Raw genomic sequence first — 18208 nt, 5'->3', positions numbered from 1 at the left:
ACTAGTTCTAATAGTTGGAGGAACTAGTGGAAGGCCAGTTGTGTAGTGGAACAATAATCTAACTTAGTGATCATCTAGTTAATTGGTCAATCAACCCAAAATAACTAGTGCATGTAGAGAATTTGTGTTCCCCAGTTGTGGTGGAGATTCCAAGGAAGTGTAACATCAAATGTAGACTAGTTCAGAGTGTACAGGTGTTGCATGCAACCATATGATCAACCTTGAGAATCACACAATCAATTTGGAGAACAAATCCTAAAAAATAAGGCCTAATTCTCTAGGAATTGTGTAAGGAAATAGGGGCTCAAGCTGAGGCGGAATTTGACTATGATCAGAGCTTCTCATTGAGCACAAATATGTTATTCACTTGCAAGTTGTGCTCAGAGCGAGCAAGCAATTGTGATACATCCCTATTCATCTGATTAATGCAAGTAGGCTTAAGGAGTTTTTAGCAGTTGCTTTCCCTTGGAAAAATATTGTGCATGTGTCTTATTTCTTATTGCATATTTGAGATTATTTTTCTAAATTGTAAATTAAATTCCACAAATCAGTAGAGTAGGATTATGTTCTTGATTTTAGATAAAACTTCAGTTGCAATTCTACATCATATTTCTACAAACCATCCACCTAATAATTATATTAGAAATTTGAAAGGCCTATATTGAAATAGGCATGTCTATCGACATAATAATTATTAGGTGAATTATAGAGATTTAACTTCCATAGAATAATAATCAATGTTAAAATTTATTTCTAAAATAATTATGCCTTTTTCTCCATTTAATATAATTGATTAATTAAAAACATGTTATATGAACAAATGTTATATGAAATGAGTTGTAGTCATGGTATTGGCTCATTATATTGTAACAAAACCTATTTACAAGAATCTCCATGATAAAATAAGGGTGAATCTCCATGGTTAAGAATCTTATTACTTGTTTTTTTAAATCTATATATGTTTAACTTGTATGTTAATTATTTTTATAATCAATAATAATAATGAAGAAAAAATTATAATTTAGATAGTTTTTGTTATTTTTTAAATTTCAATTGGATAAAGTAAATATTTTGATGTATATTATAAATTAATGAAGTAAATATTTTAATGTTTATTATAAATTAATATATTATAATATTAAATATAATGATTCCAATTTCCCCGCTAAAAAGATACCTAAAAGTCCCTATTATATATTTATATAATCTGATATTTAATATAAAGATATTATCTTTAATTATTCTAATTTTTGTGCTGGACAACTAAAATAAATTGTCTTTAGTGAGATTTTTTGGAAACTTTGTGAGTTTTTTTATTTAATTTCTAATTTAACGATAATTTATCACAAACTTGATAAATAACCTCTACAATCCAAATGCTCAATATATACAGTAAAAAAAACTAATTTAAATAACACAAATCTAAATTTCTTTCTAATAACTAAAAAAAGCCTAATTTAATTTTTTCCCTTGCAATGAGGAGACAAGATACCTTGTGATAATTGTGGTGGATCCATAACCATTAAAAAAACCCACATCCATAAAGGTTCCATATTATGTAACTCCGATCATAATAAAATCCCAACAGCCCTCCATAACCATCTCGCGCGCAGTCGCCCTCGGCCTGTTACCATATATTAACAGAACGAGCATCACAGGCCATCGTCCTTGTACTATATTTTGTCGTATTAACAGAGCATGCATCTATATATACCATGAAAACCCAGTCCCAATCCTTTCCATTCCGTCCATCTGCTAATTCCCTTCCCTGCACACAAATTTATTTTCTTTTTTCCTCGTGTATTGAATCCAGAATTCCACAGAGCAATGGGTCTCCAGATCGATCCCCGCAGCAGCTCCAACCAGACGTACTACAGCAATCGAAAACCAGTGGATTTTCCCCAAGACGAATTCCTGGATCTCCCCACCTACGTCTCCTCGCTTCGCCACAATGACCGCATAGCCTTCATCGACTCTGTCACTGGGGAAACCACCACATTTCCTCAACTATGGCAGAGCGTAAAGTCACTTGCCGCTGGTTTAGCCGGCCTTGGCATCAGAAAATCCGACGTTGTACTCATCCTCTCGGCGAATTCAATGTATTTCCCCATAATCTGCATGGCTGTCTTGTCCATTGGAGCCAGAGACTCGGCAGCCGTGTTGGCCTTCGCCACGCCATCTTTGGCTGTCAAATTGGCAGCCACCAAATTGGCCATTGTGCTCATTTCTTCTTCTTCATCTGAATTAACCTCCCAGAATGACCAAAATTACATCTCTACTCTAGACAAGCTCCTGACTTCGAATCCTGCCCATGCCCCTGTTGTTAAAATCCGGCAAGACGATACTGCCACACTGCTCTATTCCTCCGGGACTACTGGAATGAGCAAAGGGGTCATTTCCACCCACAGAAATCTGATTGCTATGGTTTGCATTGTGCTGAAGCGCTTGGGATTCACTCCTGAGAATAGTACCCGGAATCAGACTGATTCGTTCCTGGGTATGGTGCCCATGTTTCATATATATGGGCTTGCGGCTTTTGCTTGTGCGTTGCTTGGTTCCGGATCCACCATTGTTGTGCTGTCTAAGTTTGATCTCGTGGAGATGCTTCGGTTGATTCAGAAGTACAGAATCACCTATTTGCCTCTTGTGCCTCCCATCCTGTTGGCTATGAACAAAGTCGATATTGCAAAGAAATATGATTTGAGTTCTTTGCACACTGTTATATGTGGTGGAGCTCCCCTGAGCAAAGAGTCTACAGAGGAGTTTATTTCTTGGTTCCCTGGAGTCACAATAAGACAAGTAAAGTTGTTTTCTTCTTTTCTGCCATGCTGGTCTACTTACTATAGAAATACAAATACTAGAACACTAACTTTGCTTTCTTTTACATAATTTAAAGATATGGACACTGACTAGATAATCACTCTCTCCAACCACTCAGGAGGGTATAAAAAGTTACTATCCGTCTTTATTAGGTAGGTTAAGTGTGCCTCATTCATTTTTAGCCTAGTGCAGTGGTCTTCCTGTAAGGGAAAATGAGGGCTAACAGGGGCCTTCTATCTTTACCTTTAAACACAGGATTGACCTTTCAGTACCTATACAACAGAGCTTTTACCAGCCAGATTTGGAATCTATTGTTGAAATGCATCTGGCCCTAGCTATGGATCAGAGAAAAGTATTTTGGAATTGAACTAATAAGCAATAACTTTTCCTTCTAGTTAGCTATAACAAAGTCAAGATTAAAATCCACGGACTTTTTTCAAGTTTTTAGAAACAAGAATCTGCATTCAAGAATCACTCACCTCAAGGAAAAGTAGAGTTCATTAGACTATATTCCGGCTTCGATGTTAGGCAGATTTCCTTCCTCTTAACAAACCAGGTTGTGTAGTCTGGCTAAATCTGTGCACAGTAGTGGTGTTTGTCTTTGGGACCAAATTGCTATAGCTTGGGTGACTAGGCATCTGGGATTAAAAAATAGCTAGTCACAAACTTGAAGCCTACTGAGCAGATGATTGTATGGGTAGGATCAGCCTTTTCTTGGCCTGCACAGAGGTTTGACTGATAGCTTTTTCCCACCCATATGATACTCTAGAGCCCAGGGGCACGTGTACCAAACATAGAAAGCATTTAGAGGTAATTTGAAGTATATCCTGGATGGTGGATCGCAGATATTAGCAACATCACACCTATGGGGTCTTCTTAGCCAGCGTGTATATGCCTAGCCATGCTTACACACAAGCATCTAACAAGTACAGGGGCTTGCATTGAGCATTGAATATCTCTGACTAATCATCAACAACTAAGACAGTTTCTGCCATTTTTTTGCTTGCTACCAAGGTATTAGAGCCATGACCTTACAACTATCTCGGTAAGCTTACACCTAGGCTATGCTTTTTCTCAAGTAAGGTTGCATGATATTTTGCAGTGCTATGGGCTAACGGAAACAATGGGAATGGGGCATCCACAGACAGTCAAGAAGAAAGTAGACACTATGGAACGGCTGGCTTGTTGTCTCCAAATACTGAAGCAAAGATAGTTGATCCTGTTTCAGGAGCTCCTCTGCCCCCAAACCAGAAAGGAGAACTGTGGCTTCGTGGTCCATATGTCATGAAAGGTATGTTCTCTTTCTGAAACTTTCTTTTGTTCATAATAAAGATATTGAACAAGAGACAACCTTAAATACAATGCATAGTTCAAAACCTGCTCTAGAGAGGAAGTATTTCATCGAAGTTTTATACCAACAAACAAAATTTTAAGATGGTGGAATAGAGTTATGCAAGTGGAAAGAATTCCAATCCAATTCTCTGGAGGTTCTCAATTAGCTGTGGTGAAGCAAGCCCTTGAACTTGACTTCTTCGCTTAACCCTGAGAAAATTACATCTTTTGGAAAAGGAAACTTCTGGCAGATGAGGATCGTGGATATGTATCGTTGCCTTAAATAAACAGATCTTTTAAAGGTCAGATTTAAAGATTTAAAAAATCAGTTTTACTCTATTGCAGGTTATTTCAGCAATCCGGAAGCGACTAGTTCAACTCTGGATTCGGATGGTTGGCTACGAACAGGTGACCTCTGTTACATTGATCATGAAGGCTACATCTTTGTAGTGGACAGATTGAAAGAGTTGATCAAATATAAGGGTTACCAGGTATAATCTGCTTCTCTTTGAGAAGTCTCTTAACTTGTTGATGTCCAAATTTTGCAAATGATTCAATACTTAACCTCAACCATAACATAATTTTTAATTTTTCCTGGACATGGCATTGTAGGTTGCTCTGGTTGAATCAGAATCACTTCTACATTCTCACCCTGAGATTACAGATGTTGCGGTAATACCGTAAGTACAATGTTTCTTCATACTCAATTTTTAGCATGTAGTTCTGAGTAATTCTTGCCTTTTTTAAATTTTCATTTGCCATGACCATTGTTCAGAAACTGACGTGAAAACTACTTCAGAGTGGTTTCCTATTCTGTTATTTAACTATAAGGTTTCATCTCAAATTCTCTTGACCTAATGGTGCAAAATGCCTATAGGTGTTGTATTTATAACCAGCTGATATGAACTTCCCAAGCCACAGTAAAGACATGGATTCCTAATAATCATGAATGCCTAATCATCACAGAGTTATACTTGGGCCTTGTGCTTCACCCAAACCAAATCAACATCATGTTGTATTCTGTTAGGTTATTATGGTAGATACAAGGTAGGCTACTAAAAGACCAACGCTCATGATGTGACCGATCCCCTAAGAGTCAAAGGTACAAAGTTTACAATTATAATCCTGAGTTGTGTCAATCACAAGGAATCCTCTATGCAAAATATATTATACCTGGTCATTGATTTCTATGGTGTTGAAGAGTCATATTTAAAATATTATGCATGGTTTCAGGTTTCCAGACAAAGAAGCTGGCCTGGTTCCAATGACATATATTGTAACGAAAGCGGGAAGCACACTATCTCAAAACAGTGTAATCAACTTTGTAGCTCAACAGGTAATTTGCGTTGTAAATACGGTATATTTAGACTGTCAATAGAGGTTTTGAAAATTGCTAACTAGCAGGGGGATAGTTTTGAATTTTTTAATTATTTCATCAAGCTTCCCAAATTATGTCACTACCATCATTATTAAACATGTCATACTTCTTCCTGGTTTGGGTTTGTCTTCATAGGTGGCACCATACAAGAAGGTTCGTCATGTGGCTTTATTCCAAAAAATGCGGTAGGAAAGATATTAAGAAAGGACTTGATTAAATTGGCCATCTCCAAATTATGTCGCTACTATCATTATTAAACATGTCATACTTCTTCCTGGTTTGGGTTTGTCTTCATAGGTGGCACCATACAAGAAGGTTCGTCATGTGGCTTTTGTAAGTGAGATTCCAAAAAATGCGGTATGAAAGATATTAAGAAAGGACTTGATTAAATTGGCCATCTCCAGATTATGATGTATTTGCGGTTGGACTGGCGTTCTACAATTTAGTATAAAAGTGATATAGAGCTTTGAAGAGATGTTGTACTCTGGAGAGATATTGTAGTACCCTTAAATGAGTATAACTAGCATTTGCACCAGATGTTGCAAAGAAAATGCCGTAAGGTATAAAGTGCGGAAATCCATTATCCATGTAGTGTGTGCATTATTCAACAAGGTGGATCTCTCTAAATTTGTTGCAAACATTTATGTTGTTGCATTGCTAATTTATTTAGTCTACTACTACCTCCTCTTCTTGGAATATTAAATTTCTTATCACCCCATGATGACAATCCCTCTAATTATTGGCATCACAATTTTTTCCACTTTAGTGGGTTTACCTTCAACCTAAAGAAACATGAATTTGAGTCACTCAATTAAAAAGAAATTGCTAAATTGCTATTTATCAGGTTTTGAGTAAAAACAATTAATAACTCATATTTACAACCCTTCAAATATTTACAACCTTTTAAGTCTTGTATTTATAACTCATATTTATAACCCTTTAAAATGAAACTAACTATCTATATTTTTATTAATAATAAAAAGAATCTTCTTTATAAAACTGACACTCACATGCTACTCCTATATATTTATCTTATATTTAATATTCAGTGTCCATCAATTGAATGACAAGATAAAAGCTCAACTTAATTGCACCTTTAAAACGTGACTTAAAAGTTTAATTGGTAATTATTTATTCAGTAATTTGTACATTGTTAATTGCAATTTCTCTTGAAAACCAATGTTTATATCAAAATTTTAAAAATTAACACTCACTTCTCCCGTAGTCTGGTGTTTCTTTATTTGATCGTGGTACTCAAGATTGCCTTTCTCCAAAGTATCCAATGTGAAGATGATATCTTATGTGTTTCTGCTTTCTCAGTAGGTTCATGTGATTTTTATTATTTTTGGTGTTAATGTCTATGTTTTTTTTATGCCCATCCATTATTTATTATCTAAACATTGATGTTTGAAAATCCGTAAGTGGCTAGTGTGGAAATTGCAAGGTATGTTGAGAATTTGGTTATCTAGTAAGCTTAGAGTCATTCTTGAGTCATTATCTTTTGTGCAGATTCCTACCTCGGCTCCACCAACAGTATTCAATCTACCAATCTCACCACCACTGGCCATTATGCGCTCTCTCCTACAGTGTCTTATATCAATACAAATCAAGAGCTTGAAACAATAAACTGGCTAAACAAAGACTGGTTTCCACAATCAACCGACCAAAGGAATAAAGACACTCGTATAGCACAAAGGGTCATGGTTTGTTCTGCATCATGGCAAGAATCTTACTCTTCAAGATTGGCCTCAAGCCTGTGATCAACAGTTAAAAGAGAAACCAACCCTCTAGGCGATTCAAGAATGCAGCAAGAATCACCTACAAATGCTACCGTGACTGTCCAGGAAACGCAATGGAGTTGGGTAGATTTTATAGTTTAACACTAACAACCAAAATTTTCTACATTGCTTTTATCAATATGAGAGCCTGAGAAGATAGGTGCAGGTGAAGCAATGGAGTCTTGAAATGGGTAGATTTTATAGTCTAAAACTAACTCGAGCAAAATTTTGTACATTGTTTATATGAATATGAGAGCCTGAGACTATAGGTGCAGGTGAATTAATGGAGTTTTGAAATGGAAATTACAACAATAAAATTCTAAAATGAAACAACAAATGGATTTGGTACAAATTTGTTTTTGTTTGTTCCATTATTGTTGTATCTATGAATGGGTTTTTCTGCTTCTTGGCTTCGATCATGACCATTTGGGGTGGGCTTCTGCACTGATTTCCATCTGCTTTCATCATCATGAGCTAGAGCGTCTATGATGTGTTTTGTCTTATAAGTCAGTTCTATACAATGTTCAGATTTCAAAAGATTTCATTCATGGCGTTTCTTCTCTTGTAATTTCAATCAGGGTGGTCTCTGAATATTGCGTTTCCTTGTGCAGTAAATTCACTCTACATCATGGGGGAGGCTTACACACAGCTGGAGCTTAACATCATCTCAGCTCAAGATCTGAAGGAGATGCATCTTTTTGACATGATGTAGACCTACTATGTTGTATGGATCAATTTCCAGAAAAAAATTGACGACTCAAATTGACAGAATAGGGGGCAGAAACCCTACTTGGAACGACAAGGCCATATTCAGAGTGGAAGAGAGTTTTCTCCGCTGTGAAACCTCTGCTGTGATGATGGAGATATACTGCGTGGGTTTCCTCAGGGATACCCTGCTAGGCACTGTGAGGGTCTTGCTTTCCACTCTCCTCAAGGGCTACGGGAGCATAGATTTCAGTGGGATGAGTTTCTTGGCACTGTAGGTCCGTCGTCCTTCTGGTCACCCACAGGGCATTCTCAACCTTGGCACCTTGATTCTTGATGGAGTAGATCTTCACAGAATGAACAAATTCATCCCTGCAACTGGGGGGGCTGTGGGTTTCAGAGATTTGATGGGGAATCCTGTCGAACCCAGGGCTTCATTTGTGGGGAAATTACTGTCCATTAAACCTAATAATGTTGTTGATGCCCAAGAACAACAATCCCGCTGTCAAGACTTCAACAGTAGCGCATTCAAGGAACAGGGCAAAGATCAAGAAAAGCAGAAAGATGGTGGTGAGATGGTTGAGAAAGAAAAGAAGAAAGTTGTTAGCTTCTATCAGATTCTCATGGCCCCAAAATTGAAAAGGAATAAATTTGGATTGAGGAATGGGGCTGCAAAAATTCATCTCAGTCCATCTGACAGTAAAATCTGTGCCAAGGAAGATCAAGATCCTGCTCTGGCTTACAACAAAGCAAGAGCAATTTATGCATAGTGTTATCATCAATAATATTATTGTGCAAGAATACGTTGGTTTTCTATTATTATATTCTTTGTGCAAGTGCCTTCAATTCCTAGTTGATTCGTGAAGTGCTTATTATGGCATACATAAATATTTTGAAAATCACGAGCCACTGTGGATGAAACACTGGTTTATGTAAAAGTTTGAATAGATACATGAATCAGAAAAGGGCAAGTTTAGTGCCTTCAGTCTGCTACTTCGATTTATATTCTTAGCCTATGTGGATGAAACATTGGTTTGTGCAAAAGTTTGAATAGATATGAGTCTGAATTTTGCAATGGGCATGTTCAGTGCCTTCAGTCTGCTACTCTGATAGATACTCTTAGCCACTGTGGATCACACATTGGTTTGTTTAAAAATTTGAATAGATATATAAGTCTCAAATGGGCAAGTTCAATGCCTTCAGTCTGCTACTTTGATATATACTCTTAGCCACTGTGGATGAAATATTGGTTTGTGTAGAAATTTGAGTAGATATTTGAGTGAATTGGGCAAGTTCAGTGCCTTCAGTCTTTGATATATACTACTCTTAGCCACTGTGGATGAAATATTGGTTTATGTAAACATTTGAATAGATATATCATATGAGTCTGAAATGGGAAAATTCAGTGCCTTCAGTCTGCTGCTTTGATATATATAGAGTATATATATTTGTTTACAGGATGATCACTGCATTTTTAACTTATGTCCTTCATTAATAAAATCGATCTTTCAAAGACACAGTAGGCTTTCCTAATCTTGCAGAAAATGGTCCGTCCATATTAAGCCATAAGGATGAAAACCAAGCGAGATAATAATTAGCTGATGCAAGTGACTATTGTTGAAAAATATTTCTAACTCTCGTTTTACTTTGACATTATTTTATAATCAAGAAAATGTGGGAAAGAAGGCTATATTACAAGCCCATTAGATGAAGTTGGGGTAGATTTTATGGTTTGAAACTAACTCAACCTAAATTTTCTACATTGTTTTTATCAATATGAAAGCCTGAGAAGATAGGTGCAGGTGAAGCAATGGAGTTTTGAAATGGGTAGATTTTATAGTCTAACACTAACAACCAAAATTTTCTACATTGATTTTATCAATATGAGAGCCTGAGAAGATAGATGCAGGTGAAGCAATGGAGTTTTGAAATGGGTAGATTTTATAATCTAAAACTAACTCAAGTAAAATTTTGTACATTGTTTTTATGAATATGAGAGCCTGAGACTATAGGTGCAGGTGAAGTAATGGAGTTTTGAAATGGAAATTACAACAATAAAATTATAAAATGAAACAACAAATGGATTTGGTACAAATTTGTTTTTGTTTGTTCCATTATTGTTGTATCTATGAATGGGTTTTTCTGCTTCTTGGCTTCGATCATGACCATTTGGGGTGGCCTTCTGCACTGATTTCCATCTGCTTTCATCATCATGAGCTAGAGAGTCTATGATGTGTTTTGTCTTATAAGTCAGTTCTATAAAATGTTCAGATTTCAAAAGATTTCATTCATGGCGTTTCTTCTCCTATAATTTCAATCTGGGTGGTCTCTGAATATTGTGTTTCCTTGTGCAGTAAATTCACTCTACATCATGGGGGAAGCTTACACACAACTGGAGCTTAACATCATCTCAGCTCAAGATCTGAAGGAGATGCATCTTTTTGGCATGATGCAGACCTACTGTGTTGTATGGATCAATTTCGAGAAAAAACTGACGACGCAAATTGACAGAACAGGGGGCGCAAACCCTACTTGGAACGACAAGGCCATATTCAGAGTGGAAGAGAGTTTTCTCTACTGTGAAACCTTTGCTGTGATGATGGAGATATACTGCGTGGGTTGCCTCAGGGATACCCTGCTAGGTACTATGAGGGTCTTGCTTTCCACTCTCCTCAAGGGCTATGGGAGCACATATTTCAGTGGCATGAGTTTCTTGGCACTGCAGGTCCATCGTTCTTCTGGTCACCCACAGGGCATTCTCAATCTTGGCACCTTGATTCTTGATGGAGTAGATCTTCACAAAATGAACAGATTCATCCCTGCAACTAGGGGGGTTGTGGGTTTCAGAGATTTGATGGGGTATCCTGTCGAGCCTAGGCCTTCATTTGTGGGAAAATTACTGTCCATTAAACCTAATAATGTTGTTGATGCCCAAGAACAGCAATCCCGCTGTCAAGACTTCAACAATAGCGCATGCAAGGAACAGGGCAAAGATCAAGAAAAGCAGAAAGATGGTGGTGAGATGGTTGAGAAGGAGAAGCAGAAAGTTGTTAGCTGCTATCAGATTCTCATGGCCCCAAAATTGAAAAGGAATAAAGTTGGATTGAGGAATAGGGCTGCAAAAATTCATCTCAGTCCATCTGACAGTAACATCTGTGCCAAGGAAGATCAAGATCCTGCTCTGGCTTACAACAAAGCAATAGCAATTTATGCATAGTGTTATCATCAATAATATTATTGTGCAAGAATACGTTGGTTTTCTATTATTATATTCTTTTTGCAAGTGCCTTCAATTCCTAGTTGATTCGTGAAGTGCTTATTATGCCATACATAAATATTTTGAAAATCACGAGCCACTGTGGATGAAACACTGGTTTATGTAAAAGTTTGAATAGATACATGAATCAGAAAAGGGCAAGTTCAGTGCCTTTAGTCTGCTACTTCGATATATATTCTTAGCCTATGTGGATGAAACATTGGTTTGTGCAAAAGTTTGAATAGATATGAGTCTGAATGTTGCAATGGGCATGTTCAGTGCCTTCAGTCTGCTACTCTGATAGATACTCTTAGCCACTGTGGATCACACATTGGTTTGTTTAAAAATTTGAATAGATATATAAGTCTCAAATGGGCAAGTTCAGTGCCTTCAGTCTGCTACTTTGATATATACTCTTAGCCACTGTGGATGAAATATTGGTTTGTGTAGAAATTTGAGTAGATATATGAGTGAATTGGGCAAGTTCAGTGCCTTCAGTCTTTGATATATACTACTCTTAGCCACTGTGGATGAAATATTGGTTTATGTAAACATTTGAATAGATATATCATATATGAGTCTGAAATGGGCAAATTCAGTGCCTCCAGTCTACTGCTTTGATATATATAGAGTATATATATTTGTTTGCAGGATGATCACTGCATTTTTAACTTATGTCCTTCATTAATAAAATCGATCTTTCAAAGGCACAGTAGGCTTTCCTAATCTTGCAGAAAATGGTTCGTCCGTATTAAGCCATAAGGATGAAAACCAAGCGAGATAATAATTAGCTGATGCAAGTGACTATTGTTGAAAAATATTTCTAACTCTCGTTTTACTTTGACATTATTTTATAATCAAGAAAATGTGGGAAAGAAAGCTATATTACAAGCCCATTAGATGAAGTTGGGGTAGATTTTAAGGTTTGAAACTAACTCAACCGAAATTTTCTACATTGTTTTTATCAATATGAAAGCTTGAGAAGATAGGTGCAGGTGAAGCAATGGAGTTTTGAAATGGGTAGATTTTATAGTCTAACACTAACAACCAAAATTTTCTACATTGCTTTTATCAATATGAGAGCCTGAGAAGATAGGTGCAGGTGAAGCAATGGAGTTTTGAAATGGGTAGATTTTATAATCTAAAACTAACTCAAGCAAAATTTTGTACATTGTTTTTATGAATATGAGAGCGTGAGACTATAGGTGCAGGTGAAGTAATCGAGTTTTGAAATGGAAATTACAACAATAAAATTCTAAAATGAAACAACAAATGGATTTGGTACAAATTTGTTTTTGTTTGTTCCATTATTGTTGTATCTATGAATGGGTTTTTTTGCTTCTTGGCTTCGATCATGACCATTTGGGGTGGGCTTCTGCACTGATTTCCATCTGCTTTCATCATCATGAGCTAGAGAGTCTATGATGTGTTTTGTCTTATAAGTCAGTTCTATACAATGTTCAGATTTCAAATGATTTCATTCATGGCGTTTCTTCTCCTATAATTTCAATCAGGGTGCTCTCTGAATATTGTGTTTCCTTGTGCAGTAAATTCACTCTACATCATGGGGGAAGCTTACACACAGTTGGAGCTTAACATCATCTCAGCTCAAGATCTGAAGGAGATGCATTTTTTTAGCATGATGTAGACCTACTGTGTTGTATGGATCAATTTCGAGAAAAAACTGACGACGCAAATTGACAGAACAGGGGGCGCAAACCCTACTTGGAACGACAAGGCCATATTCAGAGTGGAAGAGAGTTTTCTCCGCTGTGAAACCTCTGTTGTGATGATGGAGATATATTGCGTGGGTTGCCTCAGGGATACCCTGCTAGGCACTGTGAGGGTCTTGCTTTCCACTCTCCTCAAGGGCTACGGGAGCACAGATTTCAGTGGGATGAGTTTCTTGGCACTGCAGGTCCGTCGTCCTTCTGGTCACCCACAGGGCATTCTCAACCTTGGCACCATGATTCTTGATGGAGTAGATCTTCACAGAATGAACAGATTCATCCCTGCAACTGGGGGGGCTGTGGGTTTCAGAGATTTGATGGGGAATCCTGTCGAACCCAGGCCTTCATTTGTGGGAAAATTACTGTCCATTAAACCTAATAATGTTGTTGATGCCCAAGAACAGCAATCCCGCTGTCAAGACTTCAACAGTAGTGCATGCAAGGAACATGGCAAAGATCAATAAAAGCAGAAAGATGGTGGTGAGATGGTTGAGAAGGAGAAGAAGAAAGCTGTTAGCTGCTATCAGATTCTCATGGCCCCAAAATTGAAAAGGAATAAAGTTGGATTGAGGAATGGGGCTACAAAAATTCATCTCAGTCCATCTGATAGTAACATATGTGCCAAGGAAGATCAAGATCCTGCTCTGGCTTACAACAAAGCAATAGCAATTTATGCATAGTGTTATCATCAATAATATTATTGTGCAAGAATACGTTGGTTTTCTGTTATTATATTCTTTGTGCAAGTGCCTTCAATTCCTAGTTGATTCGTGAAGTGCTTATTATGGCATACATAAATATTTTGAAAATCACGAGCCACTGTGGATGAAACACTGGTTTATGTAAAAGTTTGAATAGATATATGAATTTGAAAAGGGCAAGTTCAGTGCCTTCAGTCTGCTACTTTGATATATATTCTTAGCCTATGTGGATGAAACATTGGTTTGTGTAAAAGTTTGAATAGATATGAGTTTGAATTTTGCAATGGGCATGTTCAGTGCCTTCAGTCTGCTACTTTGATAGATACTCTTAGCCACTATGGATCACACATTGGTTGTTTAAAAATTTGAATAGATATATAAGTCTCAAATGGGAAAGTTCAATGCCTTCAGTCTGCTACTTTGATATATACTCTTAGCCACTGTGGATGAAATATTGGTTTGTGTAGAAATTTGAGTAGATATATTAGTGAATTGGGCAAGTTCAGTGCCTTCAGTCTTTGATATATACTACTCTTAGCCACTGTGGATGAAATATTGGTTTATGTAAACATTTGAATAGATATATCATATATGAGTCTGAAATGGGCAAATTTAGTGCCTTCAATCTGCTGCTTTGATATATATAGACTATATATATTTGCTTACAGGATGATCACTGCACTTTTAACTTATGTCCTTCATTAATCAAATCGATCTTTCAAAGACATAGTAGGCTTTCCTAATCTTGCAGGAAATGGTCCGTCCATATTAAGCCATAAGGATGAAAACCAAGCGAGATAATAATCAGCTGATGCAAGTGACTATTGTTGAAAAATATTTCTAACTCTCGTTTTACTTTGACATTATTTTATAATCAAGAAAATGTGGGAAAGAAGGCTATATTACAAGCCCATTAGATGAAGTTGGGGTAGATTTTATGGTTTGAAACTAACTCAACCGAAATTTTCTACATTGTTTTTATCAATATGAAAGCCTGAGAAGATAGGTGCAAGTGAAGCAATGGAGTTTTCAAATCAATGAAGGAGATATTGCATTTTTAGGGAAAATGCCATCATCCAAAACCGATTAACCAATTCTTTCTTCCTATGTAGAATCCTTGCTTTGACATAAGTTGGACAGAGATGACGACTTACACTGACATTCCATATTCAACAGCTCTACTTAGACATTGACATAACTCATATAGACATCTCTATGATTGGGACTCAGCAACAGACAAACTCTGCTGTCAACTCAGCTGCTTATGAAATGGCCATGAATCTGAAAAGGGCAAGTTCAGTGCCTTCAGTCTGCTACTTCGATATATATTCTTAGCCTATGTGGATGAAACATTGGTTTGTGTAAAAGTTTGAATAGATATGAGTCTGAATTTTGCAATGGGCATGTTCAGTGCCTTCAGTCTGCTACTTTGATAGATACTCTTAGCCACTGTGGATCACACATTGGTTTGTTTAAAAATTTGAATAGATATATGTTTTAAATGGGCAAGTTCAGTGCCTTCAGTCTTTGATATATACTTCTCTTAGCCACTGTGGATGAAATATTGGTTTATGTAAACATCTGAATAGATATATCATATATGAGTCTGAAATGGGCAAATTCAGTGCCTTCAGTCTGCTGCTTTGATATATATAGAGTATATATATTTGTTTACAGGATGATCACTGCATTTTTAGCTTATGTCTTTCATTAATCAAATCAATCTTTCAAAGACAAAGTAGGCTTTCCTAATCTTGTAGAAAATGGTTCGTCCATATTAAGCCATAAGGATGAAAACCAAGCGAGATAATAATCAGTTGATGCAAGTGACTATTGTTGAAAAATATTTCTAACTCTCGTTTTACTTTGACATTATTTTATAATCAAGAAATTGTGGGAAAGAAGGCTATATTACAAGCCCATTAGATGAAGTTGGGGTAGATTTTATGGTTTGAAACTAACTCAACCGAAATTTTCTACATTGTTTTTATCAGTATGAAAGCCTGAGAAGATAGGTGAAAGTGAAGCAATGGAGTTTTGAAATCAATGAAGGAGATATTGCATGTTCTAGAGAAAATGCCATCATCCACAACCGATTAACCAATTCTTTCTTCCTATGTAGCATCCTTGCTTTGACATAAGTTGGATAGAGATGAGGACTTACACCGACATTCCATATTCAACAGATCTACTTAGACATTGACATAACTCATATAGACATCTCTATGATTGGGACTCAGCAACAGACAAACTCTGCTGTCAACTCAGCTGCTTATGAAATGGCCAGAGTCTTCTTAAAAATTTCAATATTTCTACAGTTGAGGATTGTAGCAAAGCTCAGGGATCAAACTTAACTCCATGCTTATGAGGCATCCACATTCTCATAGTTTACTTGCAGCTCATTCTCAGTTTTAATGGGAAGGTGATATATGGTGTATTATTGTTGCAGTGGCAGGGGATGGATTTTAATCGCTGGTTGGACCAAAAGAAATTGATGCAAATCAATATTAACTAGTTATTGATAATTTTGCCCACTGAGTTCCCTGAGGTCGAGTATAATGCTTTCCTTGCTTATCAAAGAATATTGCTTATCAAAGAGTATTGATTCCTTTTCAATAGGAGTAGCATGTGAGTGTCAGTTTGATAAAGAAGATTCTTTTTATTATTAATAAAAATATAGATAGTTAGTTTCATTTTAAAGGGTTATAAATATGAGTTATAAATACAAGACTTAAAAGGTTGTAAATATTTGAAGGGTTGTAAATATGAGTTATTAATTGTTTTTACTCAAAACCTGATAAATAGCAATTTAGCAATTTCTTTTTAATTGAGTGACTCAAATTCATGTTTCTTTAGGTTGAAGGTAAACCCACTAAAGTGGAAAAAATTGTGATTCCAATAATTAGAGGGATTATCATCATGGGGTGATAATAAATTTAATATTCCAAGAAAAGGAGGTAGTAGTAGATTCTAAATAAATTAGCAATACAACAACATAAATGTTTGCAACAAATTTAGAGAAATCCACCTTGTTGAATAATGCACACACTGCATGGATAATGGATTTCCAAAAGGAACCTATGAACCAGAGCTTTAGAATAACAGACCGACTGCAATCACAAGACCCCCCAACTAGTTCCAACAAAGCAAGCACCAAAATCTTTGACGCCAAAGAACCCAACAGGAGAACTGAACCAACATAAATGTGAGCGAAGATCAGGAGAGCAAGGATGTAACCCTCCTAACTAGCCAGCCGAACTAAATTGAAGGAGAGCCTAACCCTATAAACCTGTGAGACGTAGTCGACTGGAAGGAGCTCTTCTGTTCAAGAATTCCTACTCCACTCAGAACAGTGAACTCACAAGCCCGCAACAATCTAATTTCCTTACCACCTCTCAAAATAACAATGTAAACTATGAAACGGGAACTGATACTGTTACCCGTTTCGTAGAGATAGCTAAAAAGTGACCTGATTTTGAAAATGGGTGATGCAGAACGCACATGTTTTTTCTAGAGCATAGTTTTTAGCACTTTAGTTTTTTTTATGTACATCACATTTTAGAATGGTAGTGATTTTCATGCTGATTTTAAAAAGTGAGCATTCTGCATCACACTCCTTTCTTAAAAGCCCTGTTTTTTGGCTTTAAATTTTTTAATGTATAAAATGTAAATAATTATTTAGTAAATTTGATAATTTTTGAAGTGGTCGTTTTCTTCACATTTCCTTGTTTTCTATTATAATTTTAAATTTTTTTTTCGTGAGCTTTTTACTGTTTTGCATTTTTAAATTAGAAGGTCGATATTTAGACTTTTCGATATTCTACATATTTATACATCCTTAATTAATTTTTCAATCGACATGAAATAATTGTTTCTAAAAAACAATATTTTTTAACAATGGACATAAAAATAACCATTTTTAACATAAATATAACTAAAAAACTACACGTTTTGATAATTTTTTGTTAGAATTGACATGTCAAAATCACAATTTTTATACGATAATTTTAACTAAAAATGGTTAAATAATAGTTTTTTCTATGAATTTCATGTCAAAAAAATAATAAAAATCACTTTTTTTTTTCAAAAAATAATGATTAACTTAAAAATCAATGAAAAAATCACATATTACCAATATTGAACGTATAACAACCATAATTGAGTGTTTATTCTTCTCATAAAATGTCAAAGTCAAAACATTGCAAAGCTTGATTTACAAGCATAACTTAAATTTAATCAACAATGTCACGTAATCCAAACTCTTCGTCCTTTAGAGTTTCATCATTGTCCTCTTCCACAATATTTTCTGTTTCATTTTGCTCATTTTCCTCTTCTAATGGGTCTTTGATGTCTGCGAAACTCCCAATGTATGTCTTTCCAAACATTCCATGTAATGGTGGTTGGGGTTCCTTTGCCTTTTTTGCCACACGTGATTCACCAGGCGGGGGCGCGGGCGAGGCAGGCGCCACCCGGGCGGCCCGCGCCCTCGCCCGACAGGCGGCAGGGCG

At 36.3% G+C, this 18208-nt stretch overlaps 1 protein-coding gene and 1 pseudogene across 2 annotated transcripts; both read left to right on the top strand.

Moving 5' to 3' along the window:
• The first annotated feature begins 1617 nt into the window (after positions 1 to 1617).
• Positions 1618 to 4836, top strand: LOC149214644 (beta-phenylalanine coenzyme A ligase-like; annotated as a pseudogene). Its single transcript, XR_016250406.1, has 4 exons — positions 1618 to 2799; positions 3923 to 4111; positions 4498 to 4643; positions 4765 to 4836. The product of XR_016250406.1 is annotated as a beta-phenylalanine coenzyme A ligase-like (transcript).
• An 8225-nt stretch (positions 4837 to 13061) lies between these two features.
• On the top strand, positions 13062 to 13463 carry LOC149214643 (uncharacterized). The gene has a single exon (XM_089389459.1). The coding sequence runs from the start codon at positions 13062 to 13064 to the stop codon at positions 13461 to 13463; it is 402 nt and encodes a 133-aa protein (XP_089245585.1).
• The last annotated feature ends 4745 nt before the right edge of the window (positions 13464 to 18208 follow it).

This window comes from Pinus tabuliformis, chromosome 1_1 (genome assembly GCF_031772625.1).
Source record: "Pinus tabuliformis cultivar Carrire ecotype Pingquan chromosome 1_1, CPIR1, whole genome shotgun sequence".
Lineage (NCBI taxonomy): Eukaryota > Viridiplantae > Streptophyta > Pinopsida > Pinales > Pinaceae > Pinus > Pinus tabuliformis.
This window is presented reverse-complemented; position numbering and strand designations above follow the sequence as displayed.